This window comes from Brachyistius frenatus, unplaced genomic scaffold (assembly GCF_029030835.1).
Source record: "Brachyistius frenatus isolate BFR_SWC_R1_liver_20210118 unplaced genomic scaffold, ASM2903083v1 Contig_8, whole genome shotgun sequence".
Classification (NCBI taxonomy): Eukaryota; Metazoa; Chordata; class Actinopteri; family Embiotocidae; genus Brachyistius; species Brachyistius frenatus.
Window position 1 is genome coordinate 3098757 of NW_027210607.1, and position 15520 is coordinate 3114276.

Sequence of the window (15520 nt, forward strand, 5' to 3'; positions counted from 1 at the left end):
GACTCTCCACTCACCGGAATGACCGCCAACTCATTCAAATGTCAATCAACAACCGTAGGATGACATCAAGTGACCTCCTAGAAGAATGGCAAACAGCAGCTGGGATGAAGAGTCCGTCGAGGACGGTTAGAAACAGGCTCCTAGGGGCAGGGCTGAAGTCGTGCAAAGCTAGAAAAAAGCCCTTCATTTTATTTTTTATTTAACCTTTATTTAACCAAGAGAGTCCCATTGAGATCCATCAACGAGAAGCAAAGAAGAGCCAGGCTGAGGTTTGCAAAAGACCATAAGGATTGGACCACAGAGGATTGGAGTAAGGTCATCTTCTCTGAGTCCAATTTTCAGCTTTGCCCAACACCTGTTTGTGTAATGGTTAGACGGAGACCTGGAGAGGCCTACAAGCCACAGTGTCTCGCACCTACTGTGAAATTGGGTGGAGGATCGGTGATGTTCTGGGGGTACTTCAGCAAGGCTGGAATCGGGCTGATTTGTCTTTGTGAAGGACGCATGAATCAAGCCAAGTACAAAGTTGTCCTGGGAGAAAACATGCTTCCTTCTACTCTGACAATGTTCCCCAACTCTGAGGAGTGTTTTTTCCAGAAGGACGATGCTCCATGCCACACAGCCAGGTCAGTGAAGGTGTGGATGAAGGACCACCAGATCAGGACCCTGTCATGGCCAGCCCAATCTCCAGACCTAAATCCCGTTGAAAACCTCTGGAATGTGATCAAGAGGAAGATGGATGGTCACAAGCCATCAAACAAAGCCGAGCTGCTTGAATTTTTGCGCCAGGAGTGGCATAAAGTCACCCAACAGCAATGTGAAAGACTGTAGATTGTAAATCAAGGTTATTCCACCAAATATTGATTTCTGAAATCTTCCTAAGTTAAAACATTAGTATTGTGTTGTTTAACAATGAATATGAACTTGTTTTCTTTGCATTATTTGAGATCTTTTATCTTGACCAGTTGTCATTTTCTCCAAATAAATGCTCTAAATGACAATATTTCTATTTGAAATTTGGGTGAAATGTTGTCAGTAGTTTATAGAATAAATGCAAATTTTCATTTTACTCAAACACATACCAATAAATAGTAAAACCAGAAAAAACTGATAATTTTGAGGTGGTCTCTTAATTTTTTTCAGAGCTGTATATATGTGTGTGTGTGTGTGTGTGTGTGTGTGTGTGTGTGTGTGTGTGTGTGTGTGTGTGTGTGTGTGTGTGTGTGTGTGTGTGTGTGTGTGTGTGTGTGTGTGAGAACTAAGTATATAGTATATAATTAAATGCCAGACCAAGTTCACTTGATCACTTTTCAAATCTAATCAAACCAGAAAATGTCAGGTTTGTGCCCAAGTATTTGACAAAGCTGAGCATATTGCACTAATTGTATGTGTTTTCTGAATATTGAAAATTGCAAACCTGCAAGTCTAATACTCCCACAGGACATCCTGTCTCTGAGTGAAGCACGGCTGTCTCATACCTCCTCTGCAGCTGTGTGTCGGACACTGTCTTCAGCTGGACGGCGCGTGCTTTCCATTGAATCAGTTACAAACTTTCAAGGTTATCATGTTTATCATGTTTGCTTTAACAAATCACTGATTGGCCTGTGCCTTCATTTCTGCTGCTATTAATGGCTGTGTTTGTGCATCCACAGATGGACAGGAAGGCTCCTGGGAAGCGAGGTGGCAGCACTCCAAACCCAGATGTCTTCTTAAAAGACTGAGCTCAGATGATAACACCAAAGATCCGCCTGATTGTTCTGTTAATGCAAACGGTCTGTCCAGGCAGCAGGTATGGGACGGAGCTTTTTGTGTAGCTAAAAATATTTCTAAGAAGCAGCTGCTCTTCTGCTGCTGGCAATTCAAATTACATTTGTTCAAATTACATTTAAACTGACATTGTTGAAAATGTAGTTCTAACAACCAACATTGTAGCAACGCTGGCAAATATAAGGATTTAAAGTCAAAACAAGAGCGATGCCAAAAAGAAGGAAAAAAGTGTGCAGTGGTCATTTACCAGCATGGTGCTGCACTCTGCTCACACTGGGGGAGGGTCTCAGTTGTTTACAGCTTAGTGAGTTTTGGCACACAACATATGTTATATGGTGGACGATACCAAATGTTTAAATGCTGCCTCAGTAATTTCTAAATGAACCCGAGGCCTGCGCGGATTAATATGCAACAAGTGGAGATATTGCCGAATGGAGCGTGGCCAGATTCTTTAAACTCAGTCTGCTCATATCTGGCTCCGTGTTTGTATTGGGCTCATTAGAGGACAAAACTCGATAACTTGGCGGCATTTCTAGTGTATTAATGAAAAAGTAGAAAGCTGGTAATCAGTAAAATTACTTTTTAATGGTATTTTGATGTGGCATTTGCTCTGCATTGATAATCCATTAGCACTAGCTAGCTATTGTGACACATTGAGTTATCACAAATGCAAACTCCGATTACAGAAACGGTAGCTTCCACTAGATACAGTAGTAGGTGGTGGGAAATGATGCGTTTTCCCTGTAAACTAATAGTGTTAATATTACAGGTAGTAAGTCATAATTGTTTTTTTTTTTGCATTTGTCAAACTCCTGCTGTTTACTTGCTTTTAAGAGCACATAATCCCCACATTTGATTTAAATAACATTAGCATGTATGAAATTCTATCATAACTGGACACATAATGGACATCTTAATAGTAGATGTCATATTTATCAGCATGGGATCATGAAAAAATACTCTGCATACCTGAATGTAATATTTAAATTCCTCTGAAAAGAATCTTAACAATATGAGCATTTAACAAATTCTATCAGCTGTAACATCAGACTGATAGAACTGATCGTAGCGCATGACAAGCTTTTACTCTATTGTGAGCTGCCTTATCTCAAAACAGTCATTTCTTCTTCACCAGTTTCTCTACAAAACTATCCAGCACCTTAAAAACATCCGATGCCAGACCAGATCCACGATGCTAATAGCTAACGGTGTCGCTACTCTTTGCTGAAAGGGAGGTTTCCATGGCGGGATATTGAACATTTTTTACCTGTCGTACTTCTGGTGTATTATTGCACACAAACAATTTCTCATGTTGATTTTCCCCCTCAGCTCTGTTATTCTTATACGTTTTTTTTAAATGCACTCGTGCCACATCTCTCAATGATGCTCACAAACCTGCTATAATATCCAGGAAGTAAGACGATTTGTTGTCATCGGTTTGCTCAGTCATCTAAACTCTGGCTTCTGTTTTACCATCAAAGTAATTAAGATTATTTCTTCCTGCAGAACAGCTAAAACAAATGAGAATGTGTTCAATGTGCAGCTGTGCAGGGGCTGGGACTCCTCTCTGTGGGCCGAGGACATGGACAGCAGTGAGGGAGATGGCATGACCTTGACAGATGAGCTGGACTGCCGCTCCCACAACAGCTCACCGGTGAGGAGGCGAGCCCAGCAGAGGCTGAGCAGGGTGAGGGGGGCCCTGAACCGCTCCTGCTCTGTCCCAGATTCCAACAACCCCCCCTGCCTTTCTCCTCCAACTCACGGAGATATCAGTATTCCTGTTTCCGACCTCACTGAGATTGGAGCGGACGAACACTTGAGCTGCAAGTCTGTGTGGAGTAACAGACTTCAGAGACTGAACCGGGGAAGCTCCTGTGAGTCTTACCCGTACTGTAGCTCCGAGGATTGTGGGCAAATGTTACAGAGAAACGAGGACGCTGCGGAGACTTTATACATCGTAGAAACAAATATTCGAGAGTGTGATGAAAGCCAATCTAAAGACTGCATGTGGCACTTGGAATCTTCCTGTAATTCCTGTCAGGAGCTGGAAATGGAGCAGGACTCTTCTGGGAACCAGAGCTCATTGAACCACAGCCTCTACATTCCTAATAACCACATGACCAAAAGCATGCTGTGCCTGAATGAAGAATCTCAGGATGAGGTTAGCCACCACCAGACGGCTTTCACATCTACGGCTTTAAAATTGCATCACTTGTTATCTTGCAGTCACATCTGGTGAAAGAGAAGCAACATAGAATTACATTCAAAACATGAACTCTCTTGGTCTCGTGGTGCGTTTCAGAGATGAGAGCAGTTGGATTGTCTAGATTTCTGTATGTTTTTTTAAAAGGTGTAGTTTTGTTTGAGAAAATAATCTTTTCTCAATGTTCACTTTGCTTCGTCGGTCAACTGCATCTCAGTCTTCAGCAGCAGATGATGTTTGCTCAGTTTCAAGGTAGATGAATAATGGGGAGACCACTCATTAGTGGACCCTGAGTTAAGATTGATGTCTCGACTATTGCTACCTAATTTGTGTGCAGTTTTCTGCTGCTGGTTACAAGTTGAAGAAAGAGCTTTTATATCCAGATCTATTTTTATTTCTAGCTTTAAGCAGTGAGTAAGCGCAGGAGCCAGCCAAGTAAAAGATTGCTCATGTGAATCTGTTAATAATAAAAGTTAGTTTCATTCCAAATACACCTTCTTAAAATAAGCTGATTAGTAAGCAAGTGCGAGGAAATTGTCAATTTCTTGCTACATATTTGGACAAGCAAACATTGGATCCTCTTTGAAACAGTGCCTATGAGCAAAGGTGGTATACGTCATGAAATTACACAAAATTTACATTTTGCAGTCATATCTTTTATTTGAATAAATACAAAATATATATATATTAGTCCCATGAAAAAAGCACACCCCTACATATATCACGCCTTCAACCCATCCAGCTAGAGTCAGGGGTTCCAGGTGGGACCGGTCTTATTTAAGTCTCATTTAAACTTTTGACTTTTAAGGTCTGGTGTTTACTTCGCTATTGAAGTGTGTGGTGACATCATGCAAAGATCAAAAAACTCTCTTCAGAAAAAAGTTTGTGGATGTGTATGAGTCTAGAACGGCATTTAAAAAGATCTCAAAATTATTTGAAATAAACACATCGCCTATGCGGAAAAAGAGAAGAACCGCATACCAACTGTGAAGCATGTTGGTGAAAATATTATGGTTTGGGCTTGGAAGCTTTCAGATTTGATTCAACTATGAATTCTGCGTCAGATCAAATAGTGCTCGACTATAATATGACACCATCTATCTGAAGGCTGAAGGTAGACCAAAAGTGGACCTTTGAACAAGCATACTAGCAAATCAACCAAGGAAAGTCTCCGAAAGAAGAAACAGATGGTTAAGGAATGGCCTAGCCAAGGAAAAAGGCCAGAATTAAATTTCATACAAATGTTGTGGGAGATTTGAAACAGGCAGTACATGCAAGAAAAACCTCAAACCCCTCGTAACTAAAGGAATTTTTGCATGGTAGAGTTGCAAAATATGAGCAAGCAGATGTCAGAGATTGGTGGAGACACACACAAAATGTCTACAAGAAGTTATTTCGGCTGAGGGAAGCAAGTCTAGCCTCTGGTGCCAAGGGTGTACTTACTTTTTTCACTGAGGAATATTTCATCTGTTGATATTTTTTGTTGAATAATTGATTAAAAAAACACATTTTCCTCATGGTTGTGTTCGAGTATACAACCTTTATCTGTAGGGACTGTGCCTAAGAGGATAAAATCTTTGCTTGTTCAAAGAAAAATCTAGCAATTTCAAACAGTCTTTCTTGTGACATATAAGAGGTCTTCGTATTTAGGCTACTTTTATTTAATTCACAAAAATCAACTATGTTTTTAAATTAGGTTCTCTTCAACCTAATTTACTTCAAGTATTCAATCTTCAAGTGACAGAGTAATCACATAAGTACTCAGCAGTAAGACGTGTTGCTGAAGAAACATTCAAAGTAGATTTAGAAAATGTCCAGTAAGGGATTCGTTCAGTCAGAATTAATTAGGTCTGCTGAGGGAACAGCTGAAGCTCAGTAATCAGTAACTCTTATTGTTTTTAAACTGGGTTTGTTCTTGTTATTTTCTATCCAGTGGATCTCTCTAAGAGAGTTACTCACTCGATGTGGACGGAGGCTGACAGTTAATGAGCTGTGGGCTCTGTGTTACACCTGTCTGTCCTCACTGCAGACCTACATCGACTTTCCAGGTGATTTTAACAACTTCATTCATGAAACCAGAAAGAAACTACTGTCCCTGCAGGAGCACTTTCTGGAATAGAAAAATGATGCACATTACATTATAAAGTTTTTGCTGACAGTTCTGTGCAGCTGATTTCTCTCTTTTCCATTAGCCTATTTATGTCTGGACACAGTGTACGTGGGCTGCGAGGGAGAGGTGCTTTTCTTGAAGCCGAAAAACATAGGTAGGTTTACTTTAGTCATATACTCTCTCTGTACTGCTGTTCTTCCATACGTTGAATCTCTAGTTATTTACTGACTTTCACTGTCTTCTTTGCAGGACCTCGAGATGAATTTTATCTCGCTCCTGAATATCAAGAACATGGTATTGTGACTGAGAAGGTCTGTCTGACCTGCTTTCATTGATTTTTTTTTTTTTTAGAAAAGAATCACTGTTTGCTTTGGCTGTAGTTTTTTTTCTCTTCTGTTTTTCCTGTGTCTCAGGTTTGTGTGTACGGGGTTGCTGCTATTCTCTGGGCTACAGCCAAGTTCAGTTTATCACCCAATCAAAAACTGGCGATGCCTCGCAAACTGAAGAGGCTGCTTCTGGAGATGGCTAAGAGGACGCCCATCGAGAGGCCTTCCATTGTTGTGGCTAAAAAAGTATTATTTTATTTCAACATTTTCTTAAAACGCATGCACTGTTACTTATCCTTAATCCTACACTAAAAGCACGCTGTTTTCTTTCCTGAACACAAACCTTACGTCAGCGGCAGTTAAATTATCTTCAAGGTTCTTTGATGGACACTAGCAGACGAGCCAGCCCGTGCTTCGTATCTGGCCAGTACTCAGTTTTCTTCTTTGACACACAGTCAGTGCATTAACCTGAAACGTGCCATCACAGGGAATCGATCATCCCAGCACCTTTCTGATCAAAAACAGAATCTCTGACTCCTCATCCATGCAAATTTCTGTCTGCAGAAACTAATTGTGCAAACAAATTGTATGAGAGAAGAATTTCACAGTTCGATGAACATTTGTTATTTCTGTATTGGTTGTTTAAGTAAATTGGTTTGTGTCGAGGTAAAACCTAGCCAAACCTCCAGTTATTTCTGGTAGGGAGAGATATTCATATTTATAGCAAGAAGCCAAAGGAATATTGTCTTGGGATTTTTTTTTTTTTAAATGTCATTAGTGCAGCTCAGATCTTGTTACAGTAACATTTTAAAGGCGTCCAAGCACTGCGCATCTTGTCTTGCAAATTTATTGTTGTTAGTTAATGGACACAATGCTATACAGTATATACCTTGTAATAATAATCTAGGGTTGTTTTGGTTGCAAAACACCACACTAGCAGCATGGCTCTAGTGATTTCAGTGTCAGCCACTCGGGCCACCACTTTGTTAGCACCACTATTTGCTTTACATTTTTGTTTTTTACTGAAATGTCACAACAACTATTAAATGTGTTGCCATTCAATTTGCTACATATCTCCATAATCAGGAGAGAAATCCCCCTGCCTTTATTCTGACTTGTCATAGCAAAAATTGACATTGACATAGCAAAAATAGACATTTATATGTCCCTACTTGATGAATCTTTATTTATGACCAAACACATCAGAACTAATAACAATCATCTTCAGCTAATTGGTGTTCAATGTTAGCAAGCTAAAATGCTAAGCTAAGGCAGTGAACATGTTAAATATTTAACATGTTAGCATTGCCATTGTCATTAGCATTTAGTTCAGAGCAGAGGAAGGATGATTAGGTTACTAATCATTTCCAACAACAGCCTCTCATAATGGGGACGGCTACAGTGAAAAAGCATATCTGGACTCCTGAATATTTTGCACTACCTTTTATCACTAGTTTTTTTTTTTTTTTCAACTTTTACATTCAGTTTTATCCTGTAACTCTTTTAATGTGTCCTTCTCTGTCCAATGTCTCACTCTGGAAAGCACTTTGAATTGCATTAACTTGGATAAGAAATTCTCAATGAATAAAGCCCGGTTTGATTTTGCATATCAATGTGTAGATATAACTCCAGAGACGAGCACCTTTCATAACACGCATATTCTTTTTAGAAGAAAAGCACTTGTAATTTAAATCAGGGGAACCCAATTTGTCAAAGCCCTTTGTCATGTTGATAGCAAAGTAATCTCCTCAAAAATACCATAATTTACTCTTATTGTTATGCTGCCTCTCATGTTTCGAAAAGTAGCTGTTAGTTTTCCAAAATGCTGAATGTTTCATTTTTAATCAAACACTTCAGTTGTTTTAAGGCAGATTTAATTCTGAGATTATCGCTGTTTTTGGATGAAGTGTCCTCTATTGCTATCACACTTGTTTTCATGTGGATCTGTTCCAGAGCTGTCGTGACTACTTGTCACGCCAGGGGACAAATGCAGAGACGATCTGGAACAACCTCATCAGCAGAGTTCACCCGGTAAACTTTCCACCACAGATTTACACAGTTGTATCTGCATCTGTTTATTTATGGTATAATTTTTAGGTTTTAGAGACGGTTTGTTTCTGTGTCAAGCTCTTAATGCCTTTTATGTTTTCTCTCTTTGAGAAACAGGATCTTTCTCGGTTGTTATAAATCGCCTGTATTTTCTTTCAGCCTGTCGCAAGATCCAGTGATGCAGAAGATTTGAATGCCTCTGAAACTAATGAAGAGTCTCCACAAAACAACAGTGGTAGGACAGCTTTACTTTAAGTACGGATGACCCTCATGCAATATATTTTATTTTGAAATGTGCAACATTTTATACACTAAATGCACCATATATTATAAAGGCATACTATGAAGATGCCAATGTGTCTTTATCTTGAAAGTGTCACCTCTTTTACGTCTAACATTCATGGCTGAAGAAGATCTTTGTAATATTGTACACATTTGTGTATTTCACCGATGTGCATTGCATGAGACAATATCACTGATATTGTATCTGGCATTGTTGTAACCGTGTGTAGGCTTTGTGCCCACGGCCACTGAGAGCCGACTGGCTCCTGTGCCTGGCCCTGTTCCCTACAGCTATCCAGTCAGCAGGGAACTCCAGCTCCCAGAGGCCTTCACTTCCACCGCCACACACTTCACCCCCATCATCCTGACCAATGAAGAGGACTTAGAGGAGGAGAGTCAACACCTGGGAGATGCCTTTGAAGGGTACTATGTTCAGGAAAATAATATTATCATCATACATTGTATAAATGATAGCTTTAAAAAGCCTGTTTGTAAAATAAACTTTCAAAGTAAGAGTAACTTCATAACATCTAAAGGGATGATGCAATATTTTGGGAAACGCACCATTTTCTTTTTTGCTGAGAGTTAGATGACAGGATGGTTAGCATAGAGGGAAACAGATGGCCTGGGTTTTTCCGAAGGTAACAATTTCCACCTGCCAACACCTCTCGAGCTGATTTGTTTTGGTTTTCCCGTGGGAACAAGTTGTGGATAGTACCTGGTACCTTGTACTTATTTTGGTATCGTCGCAGTCAAAGTTCCAAGTGAGCTGAGCTGACACTAAAAGCTGACATAAAAGCTACAGACCACTGATTGGCCAGAGAACATGGTCACAATCCCTCTCACTGTGCGTGCAACACAGGGCACTGAATGCACCAGGGTCTAATAATACTTTGGTGTGTTTGTGACAGTCAGAAAAAGGTAATCATTTTACGATGAAAATATTTTTCTGGACCAGTGTGCATCACATGATCTTCCAAAAGTGTGGGCACCAGCGGCTCGCCTGACAAACCAGCTCTGGTCCTGAAGCAGTGACTTCCTGAAGTCTCCTCTGGTTGCCTGGTATGTTTTAATGACAAGAGGTTACTGTGCCCGGCCACAAAATAGTGCAGCGCATAACCACCTTAAAACACACTTTTGCTACTGTATGAATTAAACAAAGAAGGTATGCTGTGCTGATTAGGAAACTGTAGAGGGGCTAGTAGTCCAGTTATTTAGTTTCCTTTGAAAAGAGGGAGGCTACCTTTATTCTCTGCCTCCAGCCTTTAAGCTATGCTGTGCTTACGTTGGCATATTTCACAGACATTTGTAAAAGTGGTATCAATTCACTTATCCTGTTGATAAAAGTTGGTATATAATATATATGTGAATCTCCATAAATGCTGAATATGTTCTATTAACAACACATAAACAATTTAAAATACTTTCAAAAAAAAATAAAAAATACATGAAATAAAATAAGAAAAGTCAGTAAAACTAAGTCCCAAACAAAATGCTTTACAGCTTTGAGGTATTCTTTATTTTGCAGGACAGTGGATGGACTCACAAAAAGCAGTGATGATATCGTGGAAACAGGCCTCGATTTCACCCCACCTTTGGAGTACCCACGTCCTACAACTACTGAACCCAGTCTGCATACACAAGAGTTGACTGACAGTCAAACAGTCACGACAACATCCTCTACAACTTCCAGCAACAAGATGCTGGTCGACTCTCCATCGACTCTGCCTGATATTTCCGGTCTTGAAGTCTCTCTTCCTCTGCCGGGATCTACTAACCTCAATGGCTTTGGTGTTTTCAACAATTACCTCTTTCAGCAGGACCCCGCAACCGGCCATCTTTCTTTAGTGCCTGTGCAGGTCAGGGCCCCTGAGTCTCTCTTTGGATTCGATATAAATCTCTCTCTGGTCCCACAGCCTTTGCAGGGACTGATCACACTTCCAGAGAGCGCTAAAGGTCCGTTTATTGACTGTCTGAATGTGCCTGTGAGGCCTGGACCCGAGGAATATGGCCCACCGTCATCTTATAACAGTGGTAGCTCAATCATTACTGACAGCCCCTTGGAGAACACCGTGCCCAGAACGTACAATGGACAAACAAGTCCAAGAACACAGGGTGAGAACCAGACTCCATCAGACTCCATCTCCCCCAAAGTCCACCCTGCTCTGCAGGAGGTGATTGATCTGCTCAAGGGAGAGTTCTCACTTGATGGCTATTTGGACAATGGCCACGAGGACATTGCAATGGGTATGTATCTTAAGATAAGTCTTATATTTAGATATTTAGAGAAGTCTGATATCATTTGATAATTGATCCATTTTACACAGCAATGAAAGAGTTGGAAAATAAACTGCTGTATTGATACACGCCGTGATCCCAAACAGGGGTACTTAAAGGGGGAAATTGTGGAGGAGCCAAACTAATTGGAAAAGATAAAAGGGATTTAATTAGAAAAAAAACAAAAAACAAACGTGTATATATATATATATTGAGGCAGCTAAAACACTTGAAAATCACATGTTGCAATCTGTTTGTGAAAAAGCAAGTTGTTCGATGTTATTTAAATAGCAGTTGCTAAGCAGTTCAAATAGTTTGATAAAGTAGCTACAGTAACTGAGGAAAGGTTGAAATAGTTTACTAAAGTAAAGGATAAACAGTTGAAGAAGTAAAAGTAATGGAATAAACTTTTAAGTTATGGGTTTGAAGTATGAATGTAAACATGACTCTAACAATGGCAGTTCTATTAAATGGAAAAACCTGAATTAAACGCTGCAATATTGTCTGCCTCCACCAGCCACTCAGGTTTGTATTCATGTCAACCCAGACTCATAATAAATGTAGTGAAGACTTTCAAGAATTTAGCAAAATCATTTGGCTGATTCTGATAAAATACTAAGTTGTAGCCCTGCACAGTAGACAAATCTTTAACTCGACAGCACAGAAGATTTAAAATTAGTGTCATTAATTCAGTATTCAATGTGAAATATGATCACAATCTCTCCTTCTGTTCCAGAGTTATGTAGTTGAATAATGAAAAGAATGGACAGATCAGATATTTGTGTGAAATTTTGTCACATAATTAGCATGGGAATTCTTGAGTTATGGCCACAAACATTGACCTTTCACCACCAAAATCCTATCTGTTCATGTTTGCACCAAATTTAAAGAAATTCCCAGATATTACGATTACAAGAATGGAATGGACCTGAAAACATACAATAATGCCTCCAGCTGTGGCTGTGGCTGTTGCTGGCACGTAGGTCTAAATAATATTGCACCATATTATATTTGTACCTTGACATAATTAAAAGGTGAACAACATCCAATTTAAAACCAATTTAAAAACATATTTGGAGCATGATTGGTGGTGTCAAAATGGTAATTGAGTTCATCTGTGAAGTGCTGAGGTGGAATTTTACTGAAAAGGTTGGGAACCACTGCATTATATGTACTCTACATGTACACCTATATGTGTATAATGACTATAGTCACCGTACATATTTATGATATTTTGTGATGAAAAGGATATTATGTGATTAGCAGTCGAGTTACGCTTCATTCATGTTTATCAATCAATACAATGCACCTTCATGCACTCGGCAAATATGTAACAAATTCATTTGTTCTATACTTCCTCTAAAATTAAGATAAATTCCTGGTATTGTGTTGGTTTGGCTCTCATTTCCATTACACAAATTGGCTCCCCAACATTCAGTTCTCCTCTTTAAAACCATTTACCACATTTAGACCAATGATTTTTGAATGAAACAACAGTCTCTCCATCCTCCCGTCTTGAGCTGTTCAGACACACTTGTTTGAAAATCACCTCTTTTTTTTTGTTTTCCGAGGGGAGTACATCTTCTCTTTGAAGGACCTGCAGTACCACGTGTTCGCCAGTGTGGTGAAGGAGAGGTTCAGTGATCTGTACTGGGAGGACGACTTACTGGGTATTTTGCATTGCCTGGTAAACTACAGCCCATCCACACTGTGAGCACAACTTTTTATTATCTGTCTTTCTCTTTAAACAAACAGTGACAGTCCAGAAAACAATGATTTCTCTCCAAATTTGGAAAACTGAGTGTGAGTGTAGCCGGTGGCACCACCAGCTTGTTTGCATTGGTCTCACTGCTTCTCTTCAGTTCTGTTTACTCTGGAAAGAAAACAGTGTTCAATATCTAAATCTGCCATGAACTGTGTGTACTGATGAAATGGGGCATAAATCAAAAAACACGTTGTAATAAGTGCAAGCATGTTGAAGTAATGCATAACTAATGGGTAAATCTGTGGTTTTTCGCTTTAATTAATGCAACATAACGGCAATTCATTAAGAAAATCATCACGTCACCATGAGGTCATGTGAATATCATTAATGCCTGTTAACTCACATTTACCTCATGCATTCATTTATATACTATTAAATGAGCTGGAATATAGTTAAATAATAAAAGGAATTTTTGGCCCCATGCTTATAATCTGCTGCCTCCACTTGTTAGCCCATATTTATTGTCGTTAATGTGTTATATATTTCATTTTGAATTGAATATATTTTAGTTTTGAATCTTGGCCTTTGGGAAGCTATGATGAACATGTTTTGCTGTTTGGACATTCGGCTCATTGCCCAAAAAATTGGAACAATAATCAGTAAATCAACTGGTTTATAAAGGATTGTTACAATCCTAATTGATTTCATGTCCGTGTGTTCAGAGTTTCAGAAAGCAACAAGTAGCACCTGATATTAAGACCGGATTCAGACTTTTAATTGCTGCCCACATTTATATTTTTTTCAGATTCAAATGAAAACAAACCAGAAGAGCAATTCTGTGTAATAATGGGATTACATGCAACTGAAAGTGCCAGCGCAGTCTTTTCAAAAATAATGATGCCATATTTTCAAACATCAAATACAAAACCTCAGTCAGATCACAGCTTATCTCTCAGTAACTGCTGTGTTGTCCAGTGAGAAACTTTAAGTAGCAACAGGCTTCCTTACAACATTTTTGCTGTAGTTCCAGAATAAACACGTGGCACACAACATACATAAATTTGCATGTTTTCATCTGAATCATCAACTTTCCAGATTCTTAATTTCTTTTGAGTGCATCAGTTTAACATTTTTAAATAAGGGTCTTTTTTAAAAAAAATTTTTCATAGAAACGTTGTCTAATTATTCACATCAGCATAATTAGCCTCCATTATGAGCTAAAGAGATTATTTGTAGTGTCAGAATAATTACTCTTGTTAACAGCAAATCTGAGTGCGCGTGTTCAGATTTGTAATTCATTCTGATGTCGCTCCGAAGACAAGGATCCAGTCCTCAATGAACATGGCCTCTTCTCCTCTGCACATTTACATATGCATGTGCACACCCACACCCAGCATTCAAATTAGCGTTAATACAATATACACCTGAACTTTAGCCAGCAGTAAATGGTTACCATAGTAACAGCTTTGCAGATCTGGTGACACTGGAGACACATTTAAAGCCCCTTCTGCATTGTTACAGGTGTGTGTTCACAATTAGCCCTGAGGAGTTGGGGTTGAGAGGGAGGAGGGGAGTTTATGAATGAACACGTGCATATAATTATGTGCGAGCCAGAGACGAGCGGAGAGAGGAGCCTGTCATGTCTCCTGGATGTCTTTTTATCCAGCCGTTGCCATGATCTTGCGCTCAGGGCGATATGTTGAGAGAGCCTTTAATCTGCTGTGGTGGGGAGACTTCACTGCTTTGCAGGGAGATAGACATGCTTTTTGCTCTGGCTCAGGGCTCAGCTGTGGAGGGTTATTTTCACAAGTGTTCCAGTTCCTCTGAAGGAATCGAGGAGGGACTTTAGTGAGACATGGTTCACTCTCGGGAAAATACATTTATGGATTGAATTTTTGCAAGTGCATGGTGTGAGTGATAAGCTGCAAGATGTTTGAAAGGAGTTTTGGTGGATGTCTTGTTTGTCTTATATGTTGTGTTTCTCACATTTAAATCAGTAAATCTCCTCTAAAATATTGATCCTTTCACATCTGTTTTGTGTTCTTGACTGTTTTGTTTAGGTTAGGTAGTTACTTTATTATTATTATTATTATTATTATTATTATTATTATTTTAACCCTCACCATGTGTGTTTTCTCCAAATTGTCTGTTTCTTACATACTTGCACGTCTATTATTAGCCATATCCTTTTAAATAGTGCTAACTGTAACCAGCTTTGAACCCTCTCCTAATGTGCCCCATGCAGCGGCTCTAATGAGCAGCCTTCATCAAAGGCTGTAGAAAAGGCAGCTCTCACCCCGCCCTCGATAGCCACTGCCTGGAGAGGGAAGAGGGAAGTCTGCCTGCACGGCTGTCTTGATCTGAATGGAAACCTTCACACGTCCGGTCCTGTTGCTGTGGATTCTTGGGAAGGAACCGAGGCCCGGTGCCATCATGGGGATAATGGAACCGGGCTTGAGGATGTTGAATTGAGATCAGAGCAAAGGAAGCACTCTATCAGTGAAGGTGGGAGACTGACTGCAGGCTCACTTCTTGTTTTGGTCACGAGGGAAATACATGTGTATGGCTGGTTCTGTCAATCAATCAGAAATCGATTGTAAAGCACTTTGATTTACATTTGATCTGTCGGAAAGGTCCTGTACAAATAATTTGATTGATTGATTGACAGCCAGTTCACTTTTGAATCAATTCCCCAGTTTATACAATACGCAGATCTGTTATGATTAGACTCTGATGATTATCTCATTGGATTGTTCATTTCTTTCTTATAATCTTTCTCCAGTGTAGCAGCAGTGTAGACT

General features: G+C 39.6%; 1 protein-coding gene across 3 annotated transcripts in view; it reads left to right on the plus strand.

Annotated features, from left to right (window-relative positions):
• LOC138615977 (kinase non-catalytic C-lobe domain-containing protein 1) overlaps nucleotides 1-15520 on the plus strand; it is a 46181-nt gene that overhangs the window by 15268 nt on the left and 15393 nt on the right. For all 3 annotated transcript variants that reach the window (XM_069689898.1, XM_069689896.1, XM_069689895.1), the window contains exons 5-17: nucleotides 1441-1558; nucleotides 1653-1789; nucleotides 3311-3928; nucleotides 5904-6018; nucleotides 6163-6234; nucleotides 6330-6391; nucleotides 6494-6652; nucleotides 8360-8437; nucleotides 8615-8690; nucleotides 8968-9160; nucleotides 10266-10984; nucleotides 12586-12724; nucleotides 14965-15224. In XM_069689898.1, coding sequence (XP_069545999.1) covers nucleotides 1441-1558; nucleotides 1653-1789; nucleotides 3311-3928; nucleotides 5904-6018; nucleotides 6163-6234; nucleotides 6330-6391; nucleotides 6494-6652; nucleotides 8360-8437; nucleotides 8615-8690; nucleotides 8968-9160; nucleotides 10266-10984; nucleotides 12586-12724; nucleotides 14965-15224 — 2746 coding nt within the window. The remainder of the gene's footprint in view (nucleotides 1-1440; nucleotides 1559-1652; nucleotides 1790-3310; nucleotides 3929-5903; nucleotides 6019-6162; nucleotides 6235-6329; nucleotides 6392-6493; nucleotides 6653-8359; nucleotides 8438-8614; nucleotides 8691-8967; nucleotides 9161-10265; nucleotides 10985-12585; nucleotides 12725-14964; nucleotides 15225-15520) is intronic.